The following is a 23,291-nucleotide window of genomic DNA, read 5'->3' as shown; positions in this document are numbered from 1 at the left end:
ATGGCTGCCAATCACTTGTTATTAACACCTGACATTTCAGGAGGAAGCCAATGTCAGAAGGGAGACACATGTCAGGGAGGAGCTCAAGTGGACCCAGGTGTTACAAGGCCGACAGAAATGACCTGAACAGTGGCTCAGGCCATCAAACGGCTACATGCTCTACAGGAAGGCTGGGAGCCAGTGGTCTGGAGCATTTTGTCACCTAAACCCCATAATGTAGTATGATATGATGTGAAATATCTCCAGTCAGGGAGTAGTATGTTGTATAGTAAATCGATAAATAAACAAGGTCAATAATAGGATCAAATGGGGAAAAATGTGCCCTGATTTGCTTTAATTGAATGACATAATGTCTTTTTTCTCTCACAGTAATATTGTAATGCGGTTTAACACTTTATGTTCCTTAAAGTCATTTTGTTGTCAGGAGGTGCATTTTTTCATTGTGGTGTTTAATTCTTGTCTCGTCTTCTTAACAACTTTATTCCTTTCGGGGTCAGCGGGAGGGTACACAATGGGTTTAATTGCCTTTAATTCTCTGTATGGGCTGATCAAGAGGGGGAGTATTCATGCTTCAAAAATATAGTGTACAAAAATGTATAAACGTGTGCTGATGAGTAACTAGAATCTATCTATCTATCTATCTATCTATCTATCTATCTATCTATCTATCTATCTATCTATCTATCTATCTATCTATCTATCTATCACTTGATAAGACGGTATATGATAACATTAGATAAAATATGGAAATGTGCCATTGAAATAAATCATGAAAATATGCCCAGTTTCTGTTAGAATAAAAGGTTTTCGAGTTAGAGCAAATAAGGAACTTGTCACTCTCACAGGAAACTCTCTCTCTCTCTCTCTCTCTGCAGTTTCTTACTCACTTCCGCATTGTGGTCACATGACAGGCCACATACAGCGTGACGAGAGGAGGAGGAGGGCGTCAGCGTTCTCCACCGCGCGCTGCGCATTTTTCTTAGATCGCTGTTTTAACTGGCCATACCCGGCCCACATCCTACGTAAAGTTCGTAGAGGGCGTTGGTAAATGACTTGCTCTTCGCGCGTTGACGTAAATCGGACGGGGAGGGGAATTTTGGTACCGAGCGGAGAGGAGATGCACACGGCACTCGAGTGAGGTAACTATATAAAGCCATTTGTTATCATTTACTCCCACAACATGGACCCTGCCGGTGCTTTGCTAGTGCGCGTCTTGTTTTCTTTGCCGTTTTTAAACACCTGTTCTCAATATTTCATTCAAAACACCATTAAATGCCACTGCTCATTGTAGGCAGTGGGCTAATTTTCACTGGGACCTGTGCTAGCTGACTGTAGCGGGTAGAATCAATGCCTCAAGGCTAGCTTTAATGTTAGCATGTCGCAAACTAGCTTGTCGTTTCGAAACAAGCGGACTAGGTTTGTTTAAGCTTCGCTTTTTTTCCGTACCGTGTTTCGTAGCCGATACCAAGTTATTATGTCGGGATGTGCTCTTTCGTGCGTGTTAGACTGAAGTTTTGGTCAAGGTGCTGTCCATGTGCCGTGTAGAGTTCAGCAGTCCGTTAACATATGGACGGAATTGTTGCTCTATCTCGTTAATAAAGTGAAATTATTCTCTTCGTGGAATTCCTCTCTCTTAATTCTCTTTGCGTAAGGCGTAATATTTATTTCTTGGCGAAATGCGTGTTTGCCGCACAGTTCTGTGAACATCGCACATGGTTCTGCCCCGGATCTCTCTGAGGATGTGTGATCTGGAAGATTAAAGCACATGTGACCTTGTTCTGTGCAGTCTCACGCAGATCTTGTTCCTAACTTGATAAAACTGCACCATCGAACCACTATCACCAGACCCCTTCAACTTTGTGAACATGGGAATAGCCACGTCCAACATGGCGAACCTAAATGTAACCTAAAGTTCCTTGAAGCTACTGAGCCCCCGGATGTATTGAAGGTGTAAGCTTCTTATGTGGGCAGTTATCGTGGGAACACTGTGCGCCATTCTATTCAGACAGTCCACAAAGCAGTTCTGAGGGGTTTTATGGTATGGAAAGACCTTTGCATTGTTAAATTCAAGCTTTTCTTGGAATAAATGCTGAGAAAACTGATCCAGACGAATGTTCCCCCGATATGAAACTGACTACGGAGAATGGGTGTTTTCCTTTACGTGCGACACCACCTTTGTTAAACAGTTGAAAGAACCGAAGGGAAAGATGATCTGGGCCTTGTTTACACAAGCGTTGGGGGAGAGGTGCGCCGCTTATTTTGGATGTAAGAGGGATACAGCAAAAACAACAGGGTTGGGATTCCACCAGGGTTTTAAGATTTATCTTAACATTGTAGTTGTGTCCGTTCCACAGGAATATTACTAACGATCACGCAAGATTAAGATCAGCAACTGCTGGGTGATCCACAAAACGTGGCATTTTAATCACACCATCTTGTATTTCCATCTGTATTATTGGTCACAAACACAAATATCCAAACTTAAACTGGCTGGCACATTTTTAAATCGGCGAGCTCACGCGGATTCGTTACATTAGTGTTAAAGTAGCGTAAGTTTCCACCTACAATCGGTAGTAAAACATCTGTTAGCGCTTTTCAAGCACTTGTGTTGTCTAATTCAGGTCACTTCTCGAATGATTGCGCTGTTGCATGAGTATGAAACTCCAGAGCCCATACGTCTGGGAGGCACGTGTCAGTCCATATCAGGGCTGATGGGTGGATAAGCCTGGAAATCTGCAGCTGGTTCCAAGGACATTCCTCTATTTTAATGAACAGATCAGGCAAACTTAACAAGGCAGAGAGATGTTTTGAGAGTTTCCTGCCTTTTTTAAAAAAAAAAACTCCCGACCGACTTCCCTCACAGCGGTGCAGTCAGACAATCAGGAGCTTTTCAGGTGGATGATCTGCTGCCTGCTGCTCAAACATGCAGACATGCATACTCCCTCAGCCCTCCACCCACACCTCCAATCCTCTCTGCTCAAATTAGTGAAGCCTTTGCCCTCGGAGGTCTGAAGAGCTTCACTCTTATGCCCGTGTTACTTTTGAGATGGACATTTTAGTGTGGATGTGCTTATTTTTGTGAGGTGAGCAGGAAGAATCCCTTTGATTTGTGCACGGTGGCTGTCTGTTGTGTTTCCAGGACTGTTTAATCTTGACTTATGGTTACTTTTAACACTGGGATGTGAATATTTCAGGACTCTGAGCACCATCTGCTGAGCTGTGGAGTTTTTACCAAGTGGTTTCTCGGCAACACTGTCCTCACGACCCTGTTTGGTGCATACATATCTCAGATAGCTGCTGCTATTTTTTGTAGTCTGACTCAGAGATCGGGAGAGTAAGATCTCCTGTAACCCCTTGGTCACGTTATCCTCCAGCCTAATCGCACCCCACGGAGGGACGCAGGGCATTAGCTGAAAGATACGTTTGTCTCGTCTCAAATGATCTCGGTGTATTTTGAGCTGGTCTCTGCAGCCATCCATCCATTTATTACAGCCACTCGCTACCTTAGATGGAATTTAATGGCATAAAATTAATTCAGGATATGGTTTGGGAAGTGTTCTTACTCACAGCGACTGTGCTAAATACTGTTTATGGGCTGCTGTTTCAACGTTTGGGACTTTTCAAACTAAATCTAACAATTGTCCCTGGCTCTTCATATGAATACCATAACTGCTGTTTTTAAGGGTGCTCATGTGACCATTGGCATTCAGTTGCACCCCAAGCCAGAAAAAAACAGACCTCTACCGACATGTTTGTGTGATGTTTTGAAGCAAATTCTGCTTTTCAATTCAAAAGCTAATGATTAAATATAGGGAGATGCTACGTGCTAGCATTTGATACATTTCTGAAGATGCAGTTGTGCTACAGTGACTGGTTCCTCCTCTGTTCCTGCAGACAGCAGCGTTATTCTAGCAGGGAAATAGAGTCTGGTGAAAATCATATGAAGCAGCTTTAGGGCCAAGGTCATTATTTACTCTTTAAGCAAATAATGAGTGTCCTGTTATCATCAGGAATGTTGTAGCTTATTTTCCTGTTGGTTGTCCTGTGAATGTATAGAAAACATGTGAATACGACATCCCATGTCTTTGTATGGCAAAGGTTCACATCCAGCCAAAAAATAAAGAGCACACGTTTTACTTTCCCGCAGAATATTTGTTACAGTAACAGTAATTTGTGTTTATTTATCACGTTAATTATAAGTGCTGCATTTCAACGTATGAGATGTGGTGAATTCCATCCTGTCCGCAGGATACTTTACTCATGTTTGCTTCAATTAGCCTTTAGCTAAAAGAGATGTGATGTTGGTGGTTCAAAGAAATTAAGTCTAAGTTGTTGTTGTTGACCCAGTAATAATTAATCATTAATACAAATAATGTTTTTTGGGGACTTTTCACTTTTTATTATTGTTAGCGTGGCAGTTAAACAGTGCCAGGAAATGATTGTGGTTAATGTGTAATATCCTCTTAATGGAATCTAATCTACAACTGTGTTAATTTATTGGAATTTATTGTACATGTGTGTCAAAATAAGAAATTTAAACTGGCGTGCAGGGAGAACGACGGCGTTCAGGTGATGAGCACAAATTTAGGAGGTAGTTTAGTGAGGTAGCAAAGCACACTTTTTAAAAAAAGAAAAAAAATAGATAATTGTAATTAATCTTCTTTTAACCATAGTATAAAGAGCATAAATCAGTTTTAATCATCAGTTACATCAGCCCTGCACCTATAAAGGGTTGTAATGCTAACTCTGACGTGTGGTTTGTGATATGCACCACTACAAGACCAGTAAATAGAAATAAGGATTCCCCTCAAAGAATGTAATCAGACAAACACAGTCTGCTGTGTTCCTGCTCAAAGGCTGTGCTCTTATAAAAAGGTCTTGCCTCTCCTCCATCCTATCTGCCGCAAAGGTTCATAGGTCACTGCTGTCTCGCGCTTATAAAGTCTTTAAGAGCAGCAACGTTATCATTTTGTTCTCGACGCACTCAAATCCGAAGACTGTCACTGTAGCGCACGCTGTGGTGAGTAGACTTGAGTTTGTTATAGGCTGTGAGGCCAGACGGAGATAAGCAGAAGGTTTTAGTTCATGTTTTGTTGAAATATTTGTTCGTATTCTAATACTCTTTTTGTCATTTTATATGGTGCAAACAATTATATAGTCTTCATTCATATCATAGATAAACGTACCTGCGTTTGGCATGGCCATATGATCTATGTATAGATTATGTTCATAGCAGAAGAAGCCTCGTGGGAAAGAGGTGAAATGTCTTTGAAAAACCAACTAAAGTTTGGATGAATTCTCTGAAGTCAAGATTCTGTTCGACGTGGATGACGTTCAGCGACATCCTTAATCCCACATAATAAAGTGGGAATTTAGTTAATGCCCAAATGATGTCGTCTGAACAACGACCACATCTTTGCAAATGACTATAATCAGAGTTCTGCATCACATGTCTTGGAGTCAGGGATGCAGGGAACAGTCATTTTCCCAGCAAAAACAATCATTTAGAATTCTCAGCATATTATTCCAACAAGATAAATCCTAGAAGCAGCTGCTTCCATCCAGTCAGAACTCAGCCGTCAGTCATTCACAGTCACGAAACCAAAATATGGCTAATAAATCATGACATTTAGTCACGCTAACACCGCTAGCAGATAAAAGAAATAGTTGTAGAAGCAACTCATTTTGAAGGCATTGGATTGCATTGTTGTTGTTGGAGGAGCTCCCATGAGTTCACAGTCAGGAGTTACTGCTGCTACACTATCCATACCATAATAACGGCAGCATCCATCTTGCTTTTATTCCTAACAAGCAGCTCGGTATCTGTGTGAGTTTAGCGTACCTCTTGTGGATGTTGTCAGTTTCCGGTTAATCATCTGACATCACCTCACTCCTCACGCATCATTCACCTACAGGCATGACCAGAGACCTTATGAGAATCACTTGACTAGAATGATATTGCTGCTGCAGGGCCATTTTGGGGGGAGGGGGGGCAACAATTAATCACCAAGGCTTCTCAAGGAGCATATTGTACTCAGAAGGTTCCCTGATTAGATCTGTTATGCTAAGCTTAAGGGTTTGGACAGAAGAGTTTGTGGTGCGCTGGCACCACAAACACATTAGCTTAAATTAGCTTTTGGATAAACTTTTCTGTTATTGATATTAGTTCAATGGGGACAGAAAAAGTGTACACGTTTAAAAATACTGTTACAGTGGTGCTCTATGCTGGGGCTCGTCGATGGTTCGGTTTACAGAGCGATAACAGCGATTTAATCAGTGTGATTGTGACACGAATCTGTGCTGTTCAAAGTTGCATGTTAACCAGCTAGTAATCAGTTGCATGTTAACCAGCTAGTAATCAGACAAATAACGGCTCTATTTAAGGTTTAACACATAGGGGGAAAGTTAATGTTTTCTGTAATATGTGCTAACAGTTTCACTATTTTTATATCTATTGGTGAAAAAAGTTAATTCAGGCACACTGATAACAGACAGTTTAGCTCACTTGATTAAAGACAGCACAGGAAGTGAAGTCACACCTTCAGTCATCGTTAGATGCACCTGCCTTATAGACGTCACACTGATTTGCTGCTGTTTAAATCTGAGATTTGCAAGTCAGACAACCAAAACAAACCTTTAAAGCCTTTCACTTCTCATAAATGCATTGCATATGTTTAAGTGAATATATTGCTCCATATTCATCATTTATGTGACAAAATGTGTTTGTTTCACCCTCCTGTGTAGGAAGGAGACCACAATTGAGGAGACAATGCGAGTACAAGTGCACACCAAGTTCTGTTTCCTGTGTGTGCTCACCTTCCTCTTCCATCAGGGTAACCATTGCCATGAGCTGGAGCACGGTCACCAGCATGGTGGGCATGACCACTCCCACAGTGACCTACAGATTTCTCAGGCTCCGTACGTGAGAGAGGCCCCTCTGGCCTCAGAGCCCAGTGGTTCTCAAGGGCACACTTTGGAAGAGGAGCAGCATTTCTACATCCAGCAGCTGTTCAAGCGATATGGCCAAAAAGGCCGGCTAGATTTCCACGGCTTTCAGAGTTTACTTTTTAGTTTAGGTTTGGGAGAGGTGAAAGTGGTGGAGGTGGAACATGATGAGCTGGGTCATGACCACGTATCTCACCTGGATCTGATTGATGCGCAGGGGGACATGCACACACATTCTTCTGTGAAGGAAGGCCACAGCGGCCATGGTCATGGTCATGGACACGGTCATGGACATGGACATGGACATGGACATCCCCACCACAGCCACGATACCCACAATCCTCACATAGACCAAGACCCGAAGAGATGCAATCAGCAGCCCACTGCTGATGCTCCGGTTGCTGGGAGACCAGCAGGAAATGGTCACGATCATGACCACGACCATGATCAGGATCACCACCACCACCACCACCACGATCACAATCATGATCATATTCATAACCACCACCATGACCATGACCACCACCACGACCACGACCACAACACGGAGCATAATCACAATCACACCAAAGTAGAGGATAATGGCCTTAAACGGGACAATGGACATGTGCTGACAACGGATGAGAGAAAACGCAAACACGAGCAGACCCAAGTGCAGCTGAAACACAAGAACGCCACTGCTGAACTTCAAAATCCTCATAACCACAGCAGTCTTAAAGATCACGACCACAGTGACCACCAACAAGACCATGGCGACCATCAACACAATGACCATGGTGACCACAGCGACCACCAACAAGACCATGGCGACCATCAACACAATGACCATGGTGACCACAGTGACCACCAACAAGACCACAGTGATCATCAGCATGGTGACCACAGCGACCACCAACAAGTCCATGGTGACCATCAACCCCATGACCATGGTGACCACAGCGACCACCAACAAGACCATGGTGACCATCAACACAGTGACCATGGTGACCACAGTGATCACAATCATAATGACATCCATGGGGGGCAGACAGGTACTGTTATTCCCATAACCAACCAGGACCACCAGGTCCACCATGAGCCACCATCTTCTCCCTCTACTACTTTGAGTCAGCCCAAGAGGCCCCCAAAGCCTGCCCAGTCTAGAAGACAGAGAAGAAGGAGCAAGATGTCTACTCTTCCACCAGCATCCGAAGGTCACGACTATCAGTCCGAACACAGTCACAATCGCCATGGTGACACCCACGTCAGCGTTCGGAAAGATAAGCGAGAAGTATCGGGGGGACCCGGGGCACCCACCTTGCCAGCTGCAGTTTTACCTCAGCACCAAGGAGAAGTGGCTCATCAGCACGAGGAGGTGGGACTGATTTAAACTCCACTGAACACACCTGCGAGTGTACGTGACTGTTGTTGTTTCATGTCTTTTATGTTGGCTTCACTCCAGTGTCTGAACCTGACTCAGCTACTCCAATATTATGGCCTGAACCCCGATTCGCCGATCTCCCCCAGCCAGTTTACCTACCTGTGTCCAGCTCTGCTCTACCAGATTGACAGCCGCGTCTGCATCCAGCACGACCATCAGATGGTGGAACAGGAACCTTTGGAGCCCCTCAGTACTGGTGAGGCTACAGTGTATGATTTCATTATTATTGGTAGATTTTTCCCAACATGCTTTGTTTTAGAAATAGTGAAACCGCGATGCAAACAAAGCCTGCCAGTAAGCACGGTCTTCATATTAATCTTATTGCCACAGCAGTATCTTATGGACACGTGAGGGCAGCTTCTTATCAGACAGATAGTGCATATCAGCGTGTCAGAAGCACAAGTTTTCTAGGTCAGCTCGACACACCTGTGAGTGGAGGTGTGGCCCCTCTAAATAACAATGAGCAAATAATCAGTGAGTCATTTGCTGACTGAATGGCCTATTGACGTTTTGCTCTAATGCTATTATTGTCTGAGCTGATTGCCGGGCCGTATTATCACTGCAGGTCTTTTTATTATTAACTTTTACAAATCGTATATACAGTATCGGGGAAATGATTACCGAGACTGATTCAACCCAAATGAATAGAAAAAGCTGTTTCTGCTCTTTGAGCAGCTTGTGGAATAAAGTGATAAATCACTTCTACTGATCAAACTGGACAATAAACACTCACTTCTAAAGACAAAGATTGACAGACAGGTCATGTGACACTTGTTTACCGTCATGAAAATGCATTTAACGATAACAGCAGTCAGTTTTATTTAGGTCAGACCTTATTGCAGCTTTTAACATGCCGTATATTTGTATTATTTAAACGGTTGAAGAGCCACGGCCTTCTTTTAACATTTGAAATACTGTTATTTGCTGTAGCTGTTATGAACTTTATGGTGGAGTAACACTGTCAGTAAAGTAGGAACTAGTTCATTCGTACGGTTCACTGGATCAGGACTGGATCAGGAGCTAAATCTTTAAGCACGCGGCCTCTTATAACTTTAATTAGAAAACACACACTCCTCCCCAGAGTCACTTCTATCTCCCGCTGCAGGCAGCAGTGTGCCAACACTGAAAACGGTCATAAAAATGATAATGGCTCTATGGAACAGGCAAGAACAAGTCAAAGGGGCAGAAATCTCTCCTCATTAGTGGAAAACTAGCAGCATTGGATTGTCTGTAATGGGGCGGCCAGATGCAACCGTAGGCATCACGGCACGCCACGACGCTATCTCACATTTACCTCCTGCCAGCATCCACGTGGGAGCTATGAAACTTTGTTGTGAGTTTCTTTATGGTCCTAACTCCCCTCTCTTTTTATACCGTGCCAATTAGGAGAGCCCGGGAGGCAACACGGGCCATTTTTTCTCTGAGTCATGGCTCGCAGGGGATGTGTAATTGGAGCGAAGACACAGACCAGTGGGCCTTCCCCTCATTGTTTCAACCCCCCACGACCCCCGCCTCGCACCCCCCTCCCCCATGTCTACACACACATAAAATACACAACTACATCGGAATAATGAGATTGAAAAACGGATGAGCTGTGCGGGTGCTAAGAACCCACCGTTTGGCTGATGTACAGTTGCCTCTCAGGCAGCACAGTGTTCTGCTAACACAACAAATCCGGAAGCACTCGACAGGAGCACCAGAACCTTAGGAATGAAACCAGAAACCCAGCGTTAGTGATGAAACGGTTATCAGTGGAAAAAGAAATCAGATTCTTTTCTCCACGTCTCGTAAAAGATACCAAAGGAACGCAGATGCGGTGTCATCCAACTATTGGAACGCTACGAATAGTTTTTATTGCCATTATTATGTTGAGTTATTGTGTTTTCTAGTAATCAGCAGGTATTCCTGCATCTGGCGCACAAACCTCCGGGATGACTTTATTTGCCTGCATTGATCACTGTGAAATGTGCCGAGTGTGAGAACGAGCACAGATGTCGGATGTCACAGATTGTCGGGATCCGCCTGGAACTGTAAAAGCCAGTCAAAATAAGCCAGATGCGGTCCTTCAGACAGGAGGGAAACTAATAGGAATGCTTCAAAATGCTCATTGAACAGATCAATGAATATGCAAAGCTCCGCCCATTTATGGGGAGACGGTGAGCACAGTCTCACATGAGAGGCAGGGACACGGTGGGAAGCTTCCATGAAGCTAATGACAAGTGGCTGCGCAATCAGGATGGAAGCATCAGGCCCTCCTCTTCACTTTGAATATTTCCTCCCCGAGGAAGACCCGCCTTCCCTTTCCTGGGTGGAGGCACTTTTTCGAATGGTTTTTAATCCTACAGCTGGGTAATGGGACGGTAACAGCTTGATTCAGTCCCTCTAAAGACTGCTCTGTCAAGCATAAGGCATGTTTAAGCATCTCTTCACAGGCGACACCACCTGGGGCCCATTAGGCAAGGAGAGGAAGAGTCTGCCTTCCTGATTTTAGTGTTATTATTCATCCCCCCCCTGGCTAAGCGGCAGATTCTGTTTCTTTTTTTGTGAATTGTGAAATATTAAGGCTCAATAAGGGGTAAAACTGAAAGCTATGCTGATCAGAACAGCTCTGACCACGAGCAGTGGATTCTTTGACAATCCCTTTGGGATTTCAACTACCTTTGTTATTTGATTGTGTTGAAAACTGGCTCCGTTTCAGACTGGTTTTTATTTTTTAAACATTTTCTTAACACTTATGGGGAAAAGAAAAATTGTAAGCTAAGATGTGTCATGAAAAAGTAGTCGAAGAGTTGAAAAAGTGTTTTTATTGGAGTGATAAAACGTTACATTGAAATGGGACTCTAGAGGCTACGTGATGCACAACTCCAAGGAGAGGATTTCTTCCCATTTCTTCCCATTTTCTCTTTTATTTTGTAGTCTTACTTCCTGAACTCCAGGCTGAAGTCAACTGTCTGTAAATGCACATTACATGCAGACTGCATTTCAGTCAATAGCGTTCCTAAAGCTAAATGTCAGCAGTAAAGGATCCATTTTAGCGAACTTATCACCAGCTTTGGTGTGATATTGGATTTCATACAACATTAACGGCTTTGTCTCCTGTGATGAGGAAATTGTTTCAGTGGAACACATCCTGGGCAGACAGGTGGACCGACGCTTTAACGGATGGCGTGCCTTTCTGATTTTCTCCTTTTCTGCTTCACGTGTCATGTCTGGGGCCTTGAATGACAAATGGGCCGAGCAGAAATGTGCTGAAATATCACTTCACATTTCTTGCTTTAGGCCCAGTGTATCATCACAAGGGCAAACGGAGTGAAAACTCGTTGGGGGTGTGTGAAAATGGATCGCAAACAGCTTGAAACAGCAGCTCGGTGACAGAAAAATGCTGCTATAATCAGCTGGCTGAAATCTTGTCACTCTTGTCACTCCTCGGCTCCTCTAAATGATCATCGGTGTCCTCCTGCAGTGTGGGTGTGGCTCTGGGGTTTCGTGTCCATCACCATCATCAGCCTGCTGTCCCTGCTGGGCGTGGTGCTCGTACCCTTCCTCAAACAGTCCTGCTTCAAGTTCCTGCTCACCTTCCTGGTGGCTCTCGCAGTGGGCACCCTGAGTGGCGACGCCCTCCTCCATCTGCTTCCTCACGTGAGTTTGGCACGTCTAGCCGAGCCGCTTCTGGACTTTTTTAGATACTGGAGTTTATGTGTCATCTGTTATAGAAGCATTTGTGGTTGAAGGTGTTTTGATCTGCAGCCATCCTCTGCTCAGACTGTTTTTCCCCTTACAGACTTGCAGATATGTGCAGACCTTTTTTCCCTGATAAGCTGTGACTCAGCTCCTTCTCTGGTTTCTCTCTTCTTATAGTCTCAAGGGAATCATGACCACAGTGAGCACGGCCATAGCCACAGCGTTAATTTAGCTTCAGCCTTTGACGGAGTGTGGAAGGGCTTAACGGCACTAGCAGGCATCTACCTCCTCTTCATCATTGAACATTGTATTGGCATGTTTAAACACTACAAAGACCACAGGGTAAGACCTCCGAAGTAGCTTCTCCGTTTCATTAGATGAAACAGACGCTGAATGAATTTCTGGGGCTAATGTTTGATGTTTTCCCACTCTCAGGTCATGAAGAAAGTGAACGAGGAGGGAAAGATTGGCCGGAAGTTGTCCGACCACAAGCTAAATCGTCGCTCAGATGCAGAGTGGCTGCACCTTAAGCCTCTGAGCGGAGGTAAAAATAGCAAAAACGCTGTTTGGGGTAACTTGGCTTCTCCGTACCACCATGACACTTTTGACCCTTCTCCAGACCCGGAAAACTGCGCCAGCTCCTATGACAACGGCCACAACGACACACAGCTCACAGAAGTCCAGACGCCCGACTCGTCCGCGAGCAAGGTGCCGGCCGTTTCCTACTCCCACGCCTCGCCCACCCAGAAGGAGCAAAAGGCAAAGTATCAGGGGCACTCCCACGGCCACGGCCATTCCCACGGAGGAAACTGCCACTCTGACCAGGAGATGAAGGACGCTGGTATCGCCAGCATTGCCTGGATGGTGATCATGGGGGACGGCATGCATAACTTCAGCGATGGCCTGGCTATAGGTGAGAGCTCGTATCTGTCGTTCTACCGGCTCCACTGGAGCTGAATCTGAAAGTATTTTCTATTGTTAAAACGCATTTTTAATCTGGTTTCGGCACAGAACGGTGAGCTAATGAGCGATTTCTTTGACCCCTTGTTCCTGCAGGTGCCGCCTTCAGCGCTAACCTGACAGGAGGCATCAGCACGTCCGTGGCCGTCTTTTGCCACGAGTTGCCTCACGAACTCGGTGAGTAAATTGCGTCGATTATCTTGTTTCCCGAGTTGTCGGCGCGTCACAGGCGGCATCATTTATTAAAGCGACATCGTGAAGGCTGTGAGAATAGTTGAACTGGCAGTCACTGCCAAGTCAAGACAGCATTTTCCCCACTCGAGCTAAAACTTTGAAACCAAGTTGCTTCCCTCAGTGCTTGTTAAACCCCAGCAGTAGTAATAATCACCACTCACCCCCCCACCCCCAGATGGTCAGATCCGCTTATCGGTGTGTCTGTCAGCAAAGATGAAGCACTTCTGTCTGCCACACATTGTTCAGTACAGTCAGGCTGGAAGACAGCACAGCTGCCAGGACAAACATTTGCATTTAAGTCCCATTTCTCCGAGGACATTTCAGATTCAATTTGACTCGGCGGGCACAGAGTTTTCCTAGCTCACAGTGGTGCGGTTACTGCTCACCCCAGCACTCTCCTTTGCCTGTTTGTTTAGAAGCATCAAGACAAAAAGGGAGGCCAGCTACAGCTGATGGGGAATAATGATGTCTCCGGTCACAGTGCTGTTGTCCTGTCTTAATTTGTGCAACTGATGAAGAGAACAGTGGCAAATGTGGTGCAAAGCCCTGACAGATAGCCTTCAGTGGGTTTGCCTGCCCGTCCCAGCCTCTTCTGTTGCAGTATGTGGACATGAAACTAGAGAAAATGGGCTCCTGCTGAAAAATCATGGAAGATAAAGTTGGATGAAAGTCATGTTTTGTTTATGTACTGGAGAAAAATGCTTTAACGCTTTCCCCCTGCCAAGAAATTGACTGTGCGAGCAAAACTCCGAGATAGAAAAACATTCTTTTTCCAACATTTCTGTCCCCTTTATCGCTATTTTTACTCCGCCTGGCTCATATTCAGATGGTTAACCGCAGTGCTATTCCCATCTAGGGAAGACTTACGAGATCACTCTCCATGTAATTTAATATTGGCATTCCCATTGATATGGATCCTAGTTTTCCAGGAGCGCCTACTCCATGGCTAATGTCAAAAAATATTGATACGTTCTTACACTAAACACTAAACTCAATATTGGATCAGTTTTCATGATTAATTTTTCACATTTACATCAGCATCTGTTGATCAAATTGAGTCTATAAATAAGCCCGGAAAAAAAACGACGGCCCATCGTGCTGCATCGAGGACGTCGCCGACTTGAAGAATTCCGCTTCCATGTTGACACGTCTGCGGCTGCTGTCACAGGACCCGAGCTGCTTGACAAGTGGGCCCCCCTCAGCTCCTCTGGAGCACAATAAAAGCAGCTCTGACTGGCAGCTGTATGGAAAAGATGATGATTACGAGAGTTCTTTAACCACCCAGAGTGAAGCTAATTGGCAGCGACGGGTACGTTAATTGTAGTAGATGAGGCGGCGGCGGCAGGCGTGTCTGAGCGCCGGAAACGCCGGAGTGTTGAGGTGCAAAAGCCTCCGAGACGAGGTGCGTGCCGATCTGTCTTTAAATTCCTCCCCCTGTTTCTCTGGGCCTGATGGATGGATGAGAGCGGAGGGTTAATATATTCATTGTGGTAATTAGCCGGAAAAAAGGGGCCGCTTGTTGCGCGGAGCGGGGAATGTAGGCCATCCGCCGTCTCTCCCCGTGAATCCAGAGCGTTTCCGCTGAGAGTCGCGCCTCTGATCGAAGAGGATGCAGACGCCGCCGCGCGCACGCGCGACCACGAGGGCTGAAGGAATTCCTTGGGAAGGAGCCTAACGTTCCGCCTGTTTGAAGACAAGGTGGCAGACACGTTGATGGTTTCAGCCGGGGTTTATAGGCAGCGGAGAGGAAACAGGAAGTTCAAAACCCACCTTGTGAGACGCAGATTTGGCATGATAGAGGATGCGTGGCAGCGAGGCGAGCGGGCTCCGCTCCCACGCCGTTTCGGTGACTGTGTGTTCTGACTGACAGGTGATTTCGCGGTGCTGCTCAAAGCGGGGATGTCTGTGAAGCAGGCCATCGCCTACAACCTGCTGTCCGCCCTCATGGCCTACGTTGGCATGATGATCGGCACGGCGGTGGGCCAGTACACGGAGAACGTCACCAGCTGGATCTTCGCCATCACGGCCGGCATGTTCCTTTACGTGGCGCTGGTGGATATGGTGAGTTGGCCCTCATGGCGAGGCGGCGTGCTGAGCTTCCAGGGGAGGAGGAGTTACGCTGTCACGCTCTGCGCCTCCCATCATCCACGATTTTATTTCATTCTTTGTTCACAGCTGCCCGAAATGCTTCACGGGGACAGCGAGGACCACAAGCGCTGCCAGCTGGGACACTTCATCCTGCAGAACCTCGGCCTGGTCACCGGGTTCGCCATCATGTTGCTCATCGCCATCTTTGAGGACCAAATTGTTTTCGACTTTGGTTTCTAGTCCAGGAGGAGAGCGTGGGGAGGTTTTCTGTGAGGTGAAAGAGGGGCTTCCTATGCTTTGTTTGCGGTGTCTGTGGCCTCCTGCCCGTCTCGTCTGTGGCCTCCATTCCAAACAAGCTGCAGAAGCTTAAATATCTCACTCTATTACCACTCTGCCCGTGATGTTTACATTTTGCTCCTCCGCCTGCTGTAAATATGTCCACGCACTGTGAAGCACACAAAGAGACAAAAGGGGCGTGGCTTTATTCCAACACCTCCTCCACTGAGAACCTGTGAACTGGTAGAGCTGCAGTGGGGAGTTTCTGCAGCGCGGCAGCTGTCACTGTCCAACCATCGTCTGTTGCTGGCGTGTTGTCGTCGTACCACCTCAAGCGCTCCGCGCTGTGTCATGTGACCAGTGCCTCCTGCACCTGGGGGGTGCGTTCCACGCGACATCTCCCACCATCTCGTCACCTCGAGGCCTGGCCGCTCGTCATCGTGATGCCGCTTCACCTCTAAAATGTTCCTCTTCCGGGAGTTTTATTTCGTTAGCTAGCACAGCTGGCACAGCCTCCACATTTGTAGTTTTTATTATCAGCTGTCAGGATAGTTTTTAAAGGGTATCACTTTGAAGGAGTAGAATAGATTTATTTAGTTTTTTTGCCATCTTTCCTGTACTAGATGCCAAATTACAGGTTGGGCTCTTAGTATTCAACATCATGAAGGAACTAAAACTCTAGCAAATAGGTAGGTTTGTTTTCATGAACATTTAAGTTCCTGACAATCTGGCTTTGACCAATCAGAACAGAGCAGATCGGAGCACTACGAAGCGCTTTCAGGCGAATCTTCAGCACTTCTTTAACACCCTTTGGAAACATTATTTCTTTCTTTTTCTTTATTTGTTTCAAATGGTGAAATAATATCTGTTAGTGTGCCAAAATTGGCCCGAGTGTGTATTTCCAGTGGCTGGTGCTTGACACTTCCCCCATCCCCACCCCCACCCCCTAGACATTCCCATCGCTGTCCTGCAGCTCACGCACGCTGCTAGCTTGGCTAGCTGGAGCGGCAGACAGACGAGATTTGCGGCCTCATTTATCTCTGTCACTATGTGACGTCAGTCGTCTTATGTCGTAAATGTAGCCGTCAGTCGGTCGCGTCGAAGTTGTGTTGTCGACTAAATCATGCATGCGGCATGAGCGCAGCGGTACGACGAGTAAAAACAGGGTTTTTTTTAATCCTCCATAGTTAGAATACAAATGACAACCATTGTTGCATATGGACTTTTTGGTTTTTTGGCGGTGTCACGTAGCTGGTGTTACCTTTCTGGGGGGGGGGGGTTTAAGCTGCAAGACCGTGATTCAACATATCTGTCGCTCGTGCACACGGATCTTCAACAAAGCCTGAATGTATTTTCCTTTAACATCAATTGAAGTTCATCATGCTGGTTTAAAAACAGGTTTATGTGACATTTATTTACAGGTATGTGAAAATGGGTTTATTTTTGTAGTAATTTTGATCTCAAATGATCTCCAATCTGTTGATTACAGTGTGATACGATGCCCCAATGCGCATGGTCGTTAAAAAAAATGAAAATCTAATGAAGTGCAGGCCCACGATTGTGCATTTGTTTGCTCTGGCGTTTGTTCATTTTGTTCATAATCTGGGTATGAAATGCAAAATGTGACATCGTCGTCTGTGTATTGGTCCCATTATGACAATAAACGACAGAAAGTGTCGACGTGAAGGTGATGTTTAGGTATATAAACCTTACTCCGCATCAGAAGTCACGCTAGCCTTGTTCATTCCTGGTAAACTGGGGCTGGTGTCTGTCCTCGAACCCTCACGCGGAGGAGCAGCAGCCTGGAATTGGAGGCTCTTTCACCTTAATACCAGGTTATATGATGTGAGGAAACAGCTGAAAGAAGCTGTCGTTTACAGCTTCTTATGATAACGTAGCAATCGCAGCCATTACACCGAGATGCTTCAATTTCCAGGCTTTCAAGGTTCTTCAACAACTTTTGGTAAACGTAAATCTGCGTCTTTACTCGCCTTCATCGGGTTTAAGTCCTGTGGTAATTAAACCGCTGAAGAGCAACAAGGGCACCGAGCGTGTGATTAAAGCCACTGTTGAGTCTGAGACAGAAACTTGAAACAAAACCTGAACCTCATTTAAGATTGACTCAAAAAACTGGAACGGCGGGTGGAGGGGGGGGGACAAAACTTCTAACGCGACACCATTAACGGAGAGGAGTCCCCTCGAGCTATTGTGAACTCTCACTTATGAATAAGGGATAAACTTGGCTACTGAAAATAAAGCATAAATTGAAAAACAAAAGCAGTTTGTGCAGCTGCGGCCAGAAAAGGCTCCTGTGTGCCGCCATAATGGCCGACTGCTGCCATTTCCACATCAAAGCTTCAAAGCTGACACCCCTGCACACACATACACGCGCGCAGGGGAGAAAAAACTATTAATTCCAAGTTTCACTCTTGTCAAAAACTGTTAATAGCCTACCCTGAAATGTCTGAATTTTCTGAAAGTCGGTGAGATCCATAATTCATAAATGCTGACTGTATTGTGAAGAAAGGAGAACAAAGGGAGAGCGTAAATGCAAAAAAATCTTTGATCAGTCCTCACTCTCTGCCACCAGCACTCTGTCTCCATCGCTCCAGCAGGCTGCGTTCAAACCTCACACCCAGCTCAAGTAATTAGTCAAAAGGAGAAGAAAGAGAATGGAGAGGTGGTGGGAAAGCCTCCACCAGCAGGATTCCTGTTGTTTGCTTTAAGAACGCTGCTGTGCGGTTCAAGGGGGGGGGGGGGGGGGGGGGGCGGGAGAAAACAAGCGGTTTGTAAACTGATGCGTGAGCTGATGCAGCCTGTCCAAATCAATAAGACGATGTTCCATAACGGTCCGGAGTTTCTCCCAGAGTTCTTTGAACAAAAGCTGCCAGATCATCCTAATAGTTGCCACAAGAGCGAGTCCAACCCTGACGGAGGAGGAGGAGGAGGAGGAGGACGACGCTCTGACGTCTTCTTCTCTCCTGCTAACAACAAAGCCGACGGGGGGAGACAGGAAAAAAAAAAGGTTAAAGTAAGTCCAGCACATGTCAGCCTTCATTACGGCAGGACAAAACCGCATCTGAGGTCAGGAGCTCGCTCATCACCGTGAAACCAGGCGATTAGCAGCCGTCACGGAGCTCTGATGAGATCATTGGAGCTGTCAGCTAGCAGGACTATCGGCACATCTGGCACAAAACCTTTGCCCTTTGCACCCTGAAGGTCGCGCGATGACGTCAAACACTTGAAAAGCCTTTATTATAAAAAAGAGATTCATTTCTAAATTGTTCGTTTGTTGTCACTTTGAGCAACACTTTGGGCGCGAGAAGCCGACGGAGCCGTCCTAAGAGCAACTTCCTGCCTTCACACGCCGCTCCGGCGGGTTGGGATCCTGTCTGCAGCGCACGCCCAAGTGTGCAAACCCGCTGTCGGAGTTGCAGCCGCGTGAGCCGCCTCTCCGTGATGAAGCCTCAGCTTGAGACTGATTGAGTGCGAGACTTTCCGTGAGGAGAGCAGAGCTGAAGGCGCGGCGAGGGGCCGACGGGGGCCCGCATGCAGATGAGAGGCTTTGCTCTGGCCGACTCCCTCACTTCCCCACTTATCTTCTGTATTTTCCACTCGGAGCGTCTCCACGTTCGCTCTGCCTGACGCGGGCTCCCTCGTCAGTGATCGCTCTGGGAAGGAGGCTTCATTTCTTTCCTTCCTGTCTGGCCTTGATTTGCCCTGATGTCGTTCGTCTGTGTCTCCTTGTTTCTGCCCCCCCCCCCCCCCCCCCGCGTTGCATCATGGCCTCTTCCATGTTCTACATGGATCATCTGGTCTACGGTTCGAGGGTTCGTCTCCCTCTCGGCTACATGCGTCCACCTCTATGGCTCCATCACTACTCACCCGTGCACGTGAGCGCACGCACATTAGCAACACCTGAAACGGTTGAGATCAAGTATGATGATGATGACGAGGAGGAGTGACAGTATTTTGGTGGACCAGGCGGTAAACTCTTCCTCTTTTCTCCAGCGATAGTGCTTCTGCTCTGGAGTGGCCTCTTGCAATCAGCCCCGAGTCGCTCGTTGTGCAGAAGTGACAGAGTGGAATAATTGGGGGCTGATTTTTCTCCACAGGCTCTTTATGTTTTATGCTAATCTGAAAATTTGGCCTCCCAATAATTTCACAAAATTGACATGGCAGCCAGTCGTGCAGCAATATTACACAGAACAGCGCAGGGATATAAGAATCTGCCTCTTAGAACAATCCCGGAGTCCCAACAGGTTTTAGAGCTTCGGCTGTTTCATCAATATTTGTTCTTTATTTATCTTTGGCACTTAACTATATTAATTATTTAACTCTTCCTGGTCAATAATTAATTAGTCTGAATTTTCATTATTTCTTTATAATAACTGATACGTTGTGGTGCCGTGCTAATGGGCTCAGACGATGTCCTTAAAGTCTAAAACCAGAGGATATTTTAATCAGGATCTTTCTTTTTATTGTAATTAGAGATGAATGTGGGCGACTCGAGAGGATAGAGCTCAGCCTTTGTTGCGCTGTGTTACTGCATCTTCCCATTAGCTGCAGCGCAGTTCAGACCAGGCCTGGACTCATCTTTGCTATTTTGTTGCCAACAGGATCAGACGACCGGCTCACGAGACGGACGGCAGCCGCGCTCCCTCCCCCAGCTCTGCCAAATGTCATAGAATGTGAGGGTGGTGCAGTAAAGAAGGACATAAATAACTGGAGAGCTCATTCTTTGGAGATTCCCAGTGACAATTTGAGGCAGAGCTAAAATTTTGCTGCGATAATTAATTAATAATTTAATGTGGCAACAAGACAATTAGGCAACAACACTGGCATCTGGGTGCGTCTAAGAACTAAACATTAATCAGCGTTACATCCTGAGTGCTCGTACAGTCTGGAGATGTGACTAAATAACGAGGTCAAGTCGTTTTCTGGCCTGATCAGCCCTCATTCCGGACAGGGAGATGAGTGTTTCGGCTCTGACGTGACCTTTGACCCAGCAGGTTTGCTGGATGCTGCTCACTGGTGCTCGTCACCATCCCACCAACCACATTCATCTTCACGCCTGGACCGCCTCCACCGCCCTCGGACAGCATCTGTTCTTGCTGTCGTTGCCGCCCGTCTCCGCCCGTTATCGGCCGCTGGTGCAGAAAACCGCGTTTCTTCACACGCGCGAGGGTGTAAATCTTCACGCCGCCGTCTCGCTGCTACAACTTTACCAGGACGGACGCTCGGAACATATATGTTCTGGAATCTGTCATATTTTCGCCTTCCAACTTGCAGGATTTACCTTTCCCGTGCTCAGTCGGAGGACGGCGGTAATGGATAATCATTGGCCAACAGCACCGGGGTTACAGGATGACAAATAGCTGTTTGATTCTATTTGGCGCTGCTCTTTATTTATTGGTCATTGAGAACGATGAGAGCGCATTAGGCACTAATAAAGTCCACACATGACTGAAGCTATTATTAATCTTGCTGAAAGCACTTTGTAGGGATAAATGCCAGACGTCGGTCAGCTCTAATTTTAAAGGGAAGCGGAATTCCTTTTCCGTTTGTCTGTGGCGAAGCGGTCAAGCTGTTTGTGACGCCGTGTTCAATGAATGTGAAGTCAGAGGGATCAAAAGGTGTGAGAGGCACCTCAAGAACATGAGAAGAAGGCTGTTTTCTTAACGTTTTAAGCTTCATCTGCATGTTTCCAGCATCGCTAATCGAATAGATACCTCATCTCTTCCTTTAAAGCTTGGCCGTGTGTCCGCCCCTTCCTTTGGTTCTGATTTACACCGCTGATTGTCAAAGCGTAATACCCCCCCCAATCCCCCCTCGCCCAGCTGAGCAGGCTGGAATTAAAACTCATTCTACCTGGAGCTGCTGCTTCCCGTTTGTCATCTTTGTCTTTTATGGGTCCAAACATCCAGGTCAATGGCCTGATAATGAAGATCTGATGGCTTTGCTGTCTTTAATAGTGGGAGAGGAGTTTAAATCATGGAGATTATGCTGAAGCGCCGCTGCGATTCCCTCAGAGGTGGAGGGAACTTTGCTTTTTACTGTATTTGGATGTTCCCTGATAATAAATAAGCCCACTGTGAAGATTTTCACACACCAACAAAACAAAACCCTTTTTTTCTTTAGTTTTTTTTCTTTACTGGACCACGTTGACCACATATGTATTAACTATCTGTTCCATATTCTCATAACAGACTATAAGTCATGTGACTGAAGAGCCGGAACTGCTAAATGTTACTTCTGGTATCTAAAAACAAGCTGTGAAACAAGTGAAATTAGCTATAATTAGGTCACTTCCTGTTCTGTCTCATGGTCACCTGTTGGCCACAGTGGGATCTAAGGGAGGTTGAGGGTCAAACATGAAGCTAGATAAGGTCGTGCTCATTTGACAGGATCATTTACAAAGAGAAGCTTTAGCAACGTCCACATGATCAGCCAGTTCGATTTTCCCAACTAAATTCTGAACCAGGAAGTGGATCTTAATTGGAGAATTGATGAAGTACCTCATAATAAATAATGACCAGGTGTTTTTTCATACGCTCTCTTGACTGGAGGCGGATCATCAGGGCCCTGCGTTTCACCACTTTAGCATAATTTACCTGTCATATTTTGCTGCCGGGACTTTCCCCCCGGCGGAAGGGAGCGACGGCCGCGCGGTTGCTGTACAGATGCACCGGGAGAGAGGGATGAGATGGAAGGAAGAGCACCATTTTTAACGCGACATCGGGAAACGTTTTGGGCAATAACGCTCATTGAAAAACAAGTCGGCTCCTTAGTTTGCTGACATTTATTTTAATGACTATGTAAATGTGACTTCATGAATAAAAGATGCCTTTGACGGTGGGGGCACAGTAGCAGGGAACAAAATACCAAATAAAATGAAGCGCACCATAGATTGCACTTGTGTTAACAAATATATCAACCTTCACTGATGGCGGCCGCCTGCTGTGCCTTGTTACACACATTTTATCTCCTAATGACTTTTTAAAGGTAGCTCCGCGACAGCGCCGGGCCGCCCCGAGTCGCATGTTACGAAAAACAAGCACATTAAAGTGACTTTAACTTTTCTTTAGTTGGCGGGGCAACGGCACCCCAGGGGGCTTCGGAGTAAAGAACACAGTCGGGGAACAGTTCCAGCTCTGCGGCTCCAGCTGAAAAGCTGAAATTATACTGCTGTGGGTCCAGAATTCTGCAATGAAAGCACGCAAAGCAGGTCCTCAGCTGTCAAAAGCGCTGTTTTAATAATATATAATCGAAGCACCGTGTTTGTTTTTAGGGAAGAATTAGTATTGGTGAGATCAGTGGTTGAAAATCCCTTTTTTTTTGTTGTTGTAAATGAATTCCTTTTAAGCTTGAGATGCGTTATGGGGGTGAAAACACGCCGCCTGCGCCCACTGTGGCATTTCCCCGGGGAGGATTTTACTTTTTGGCGAATCGCACTTGGCTACCAGCCGCAAATGTCAGCTCATTCCGGAGTTTATTCCCGCCACTTTTCCTCAGCCGAGGACGAGGAACGGGGAACGGTCGAGAGCTCTCTGTTGGGGGAAAATGTCAAGAGGGTTTCTGAACATCGCTGATGAAAGATGATAACGGAGCGAGCGGAAGCCCGCGTGCTTCAGCTCCCCTTCAAAGGTGGGTCTGGGAGAAATAGCAGTCTTCTCCAACACACCCT

General features: G+C 46.2%; 1 protein-coding gene across 4 annotated transcripts; it reads left to right on the top strand.

Moving 5' to 3' along the window:
• Nucleotides 1–999: 999 nt before the first annotated feature.
• slc39a10 (solute carrier family 39 member 10) lies at nt 1,000–17,290 on the top strand. 4 transcript variants are annotated; one of them, XM_029842797.1, is made up of 11 exons: nt 1,000–1,139; nt 6,745–7,669; nt 7,778–8,299; nt 8,387–8,561; nt 11,829–12,004; nt 12,224–12,388; nt 12,482–12,590; nt 12,666–12,959; nt 13,103–13,183; nt 15,111–15,301; nt 15,416–17,290. In XM_029842797.1, exons 2-11 carry the CDS (start codon nt 6,770–6,772, stop codon nt 15,566–15,568), a joined length of 2,766 nt encoding a protein of 921 aa, XP_029698657.1. In that variant the 5' UTR covers nt 1,000–1,139; nt 6,745–6,769; the 3' UTR covers nt 15,569–17,290. The 4 variants fall into 4 exon arrangements, with proteins under 4 accessions (XP_029698657.1, XP_011610162.2, XP_029698651.1 ...); XM_011611860.2 differs by having other exon boundaries at nt 6,745–8,299; XM_029842791.1 differs by lacking the exon at nt 1,000–1,139 and adding an exon at nt 1,156–3,083 and having other exon boundaries at nt 6,745–8,299.
• The last annotated feature ends 6,001 nt before the right edge of the window (nt 17,291–23,291 follow it).

The sequence above is a fragment of the Takifugu rubripes genome, chromosome 1 (genome assembly GCF_901000725.2).
Source record: "Takifugu rubripes chromosome 1, fTakRub1.2, whole genome shotgun sequence".
NCBI classification, from domain to species: domain Eukaryota; kingdom Metazoa; phylum Chordata; class Actinopteri; order Tetraodontiformes; family Tetraodontidae; genus Takifugu; species Takifugu rubripes.
Note: the sequence above shows the minus strand (reverse complement) of the source record. Positions and strands in the feature narration are given on the sequence as shown.

Excerpts from the sequence above, each read along its gene's own strand:
- slc39a10 (XM_011611860.2), top strand. The coding sequence starts at position 6,770 with ATGCGAGTACAAGTGCACACCAAGTTCTGTTTCCTGTGTGTGCTCACC. Across the intron at positions 12,005-12,223 it reads TCCTCCATCTGCTTCCTCAC|TCTCAAGGGAATCATGACCA; the intron begins GTGAGTTTGGCA and ends CTCTTCTTATAG. Across the intron at positions 15,302-15,415 it reads ACGTGGCGCTGGTGGATATG|CTGCCCGAAATGCTTCACGG; the intron begins GTGAGTTGGCCC and ends CTTTGTTCACAG.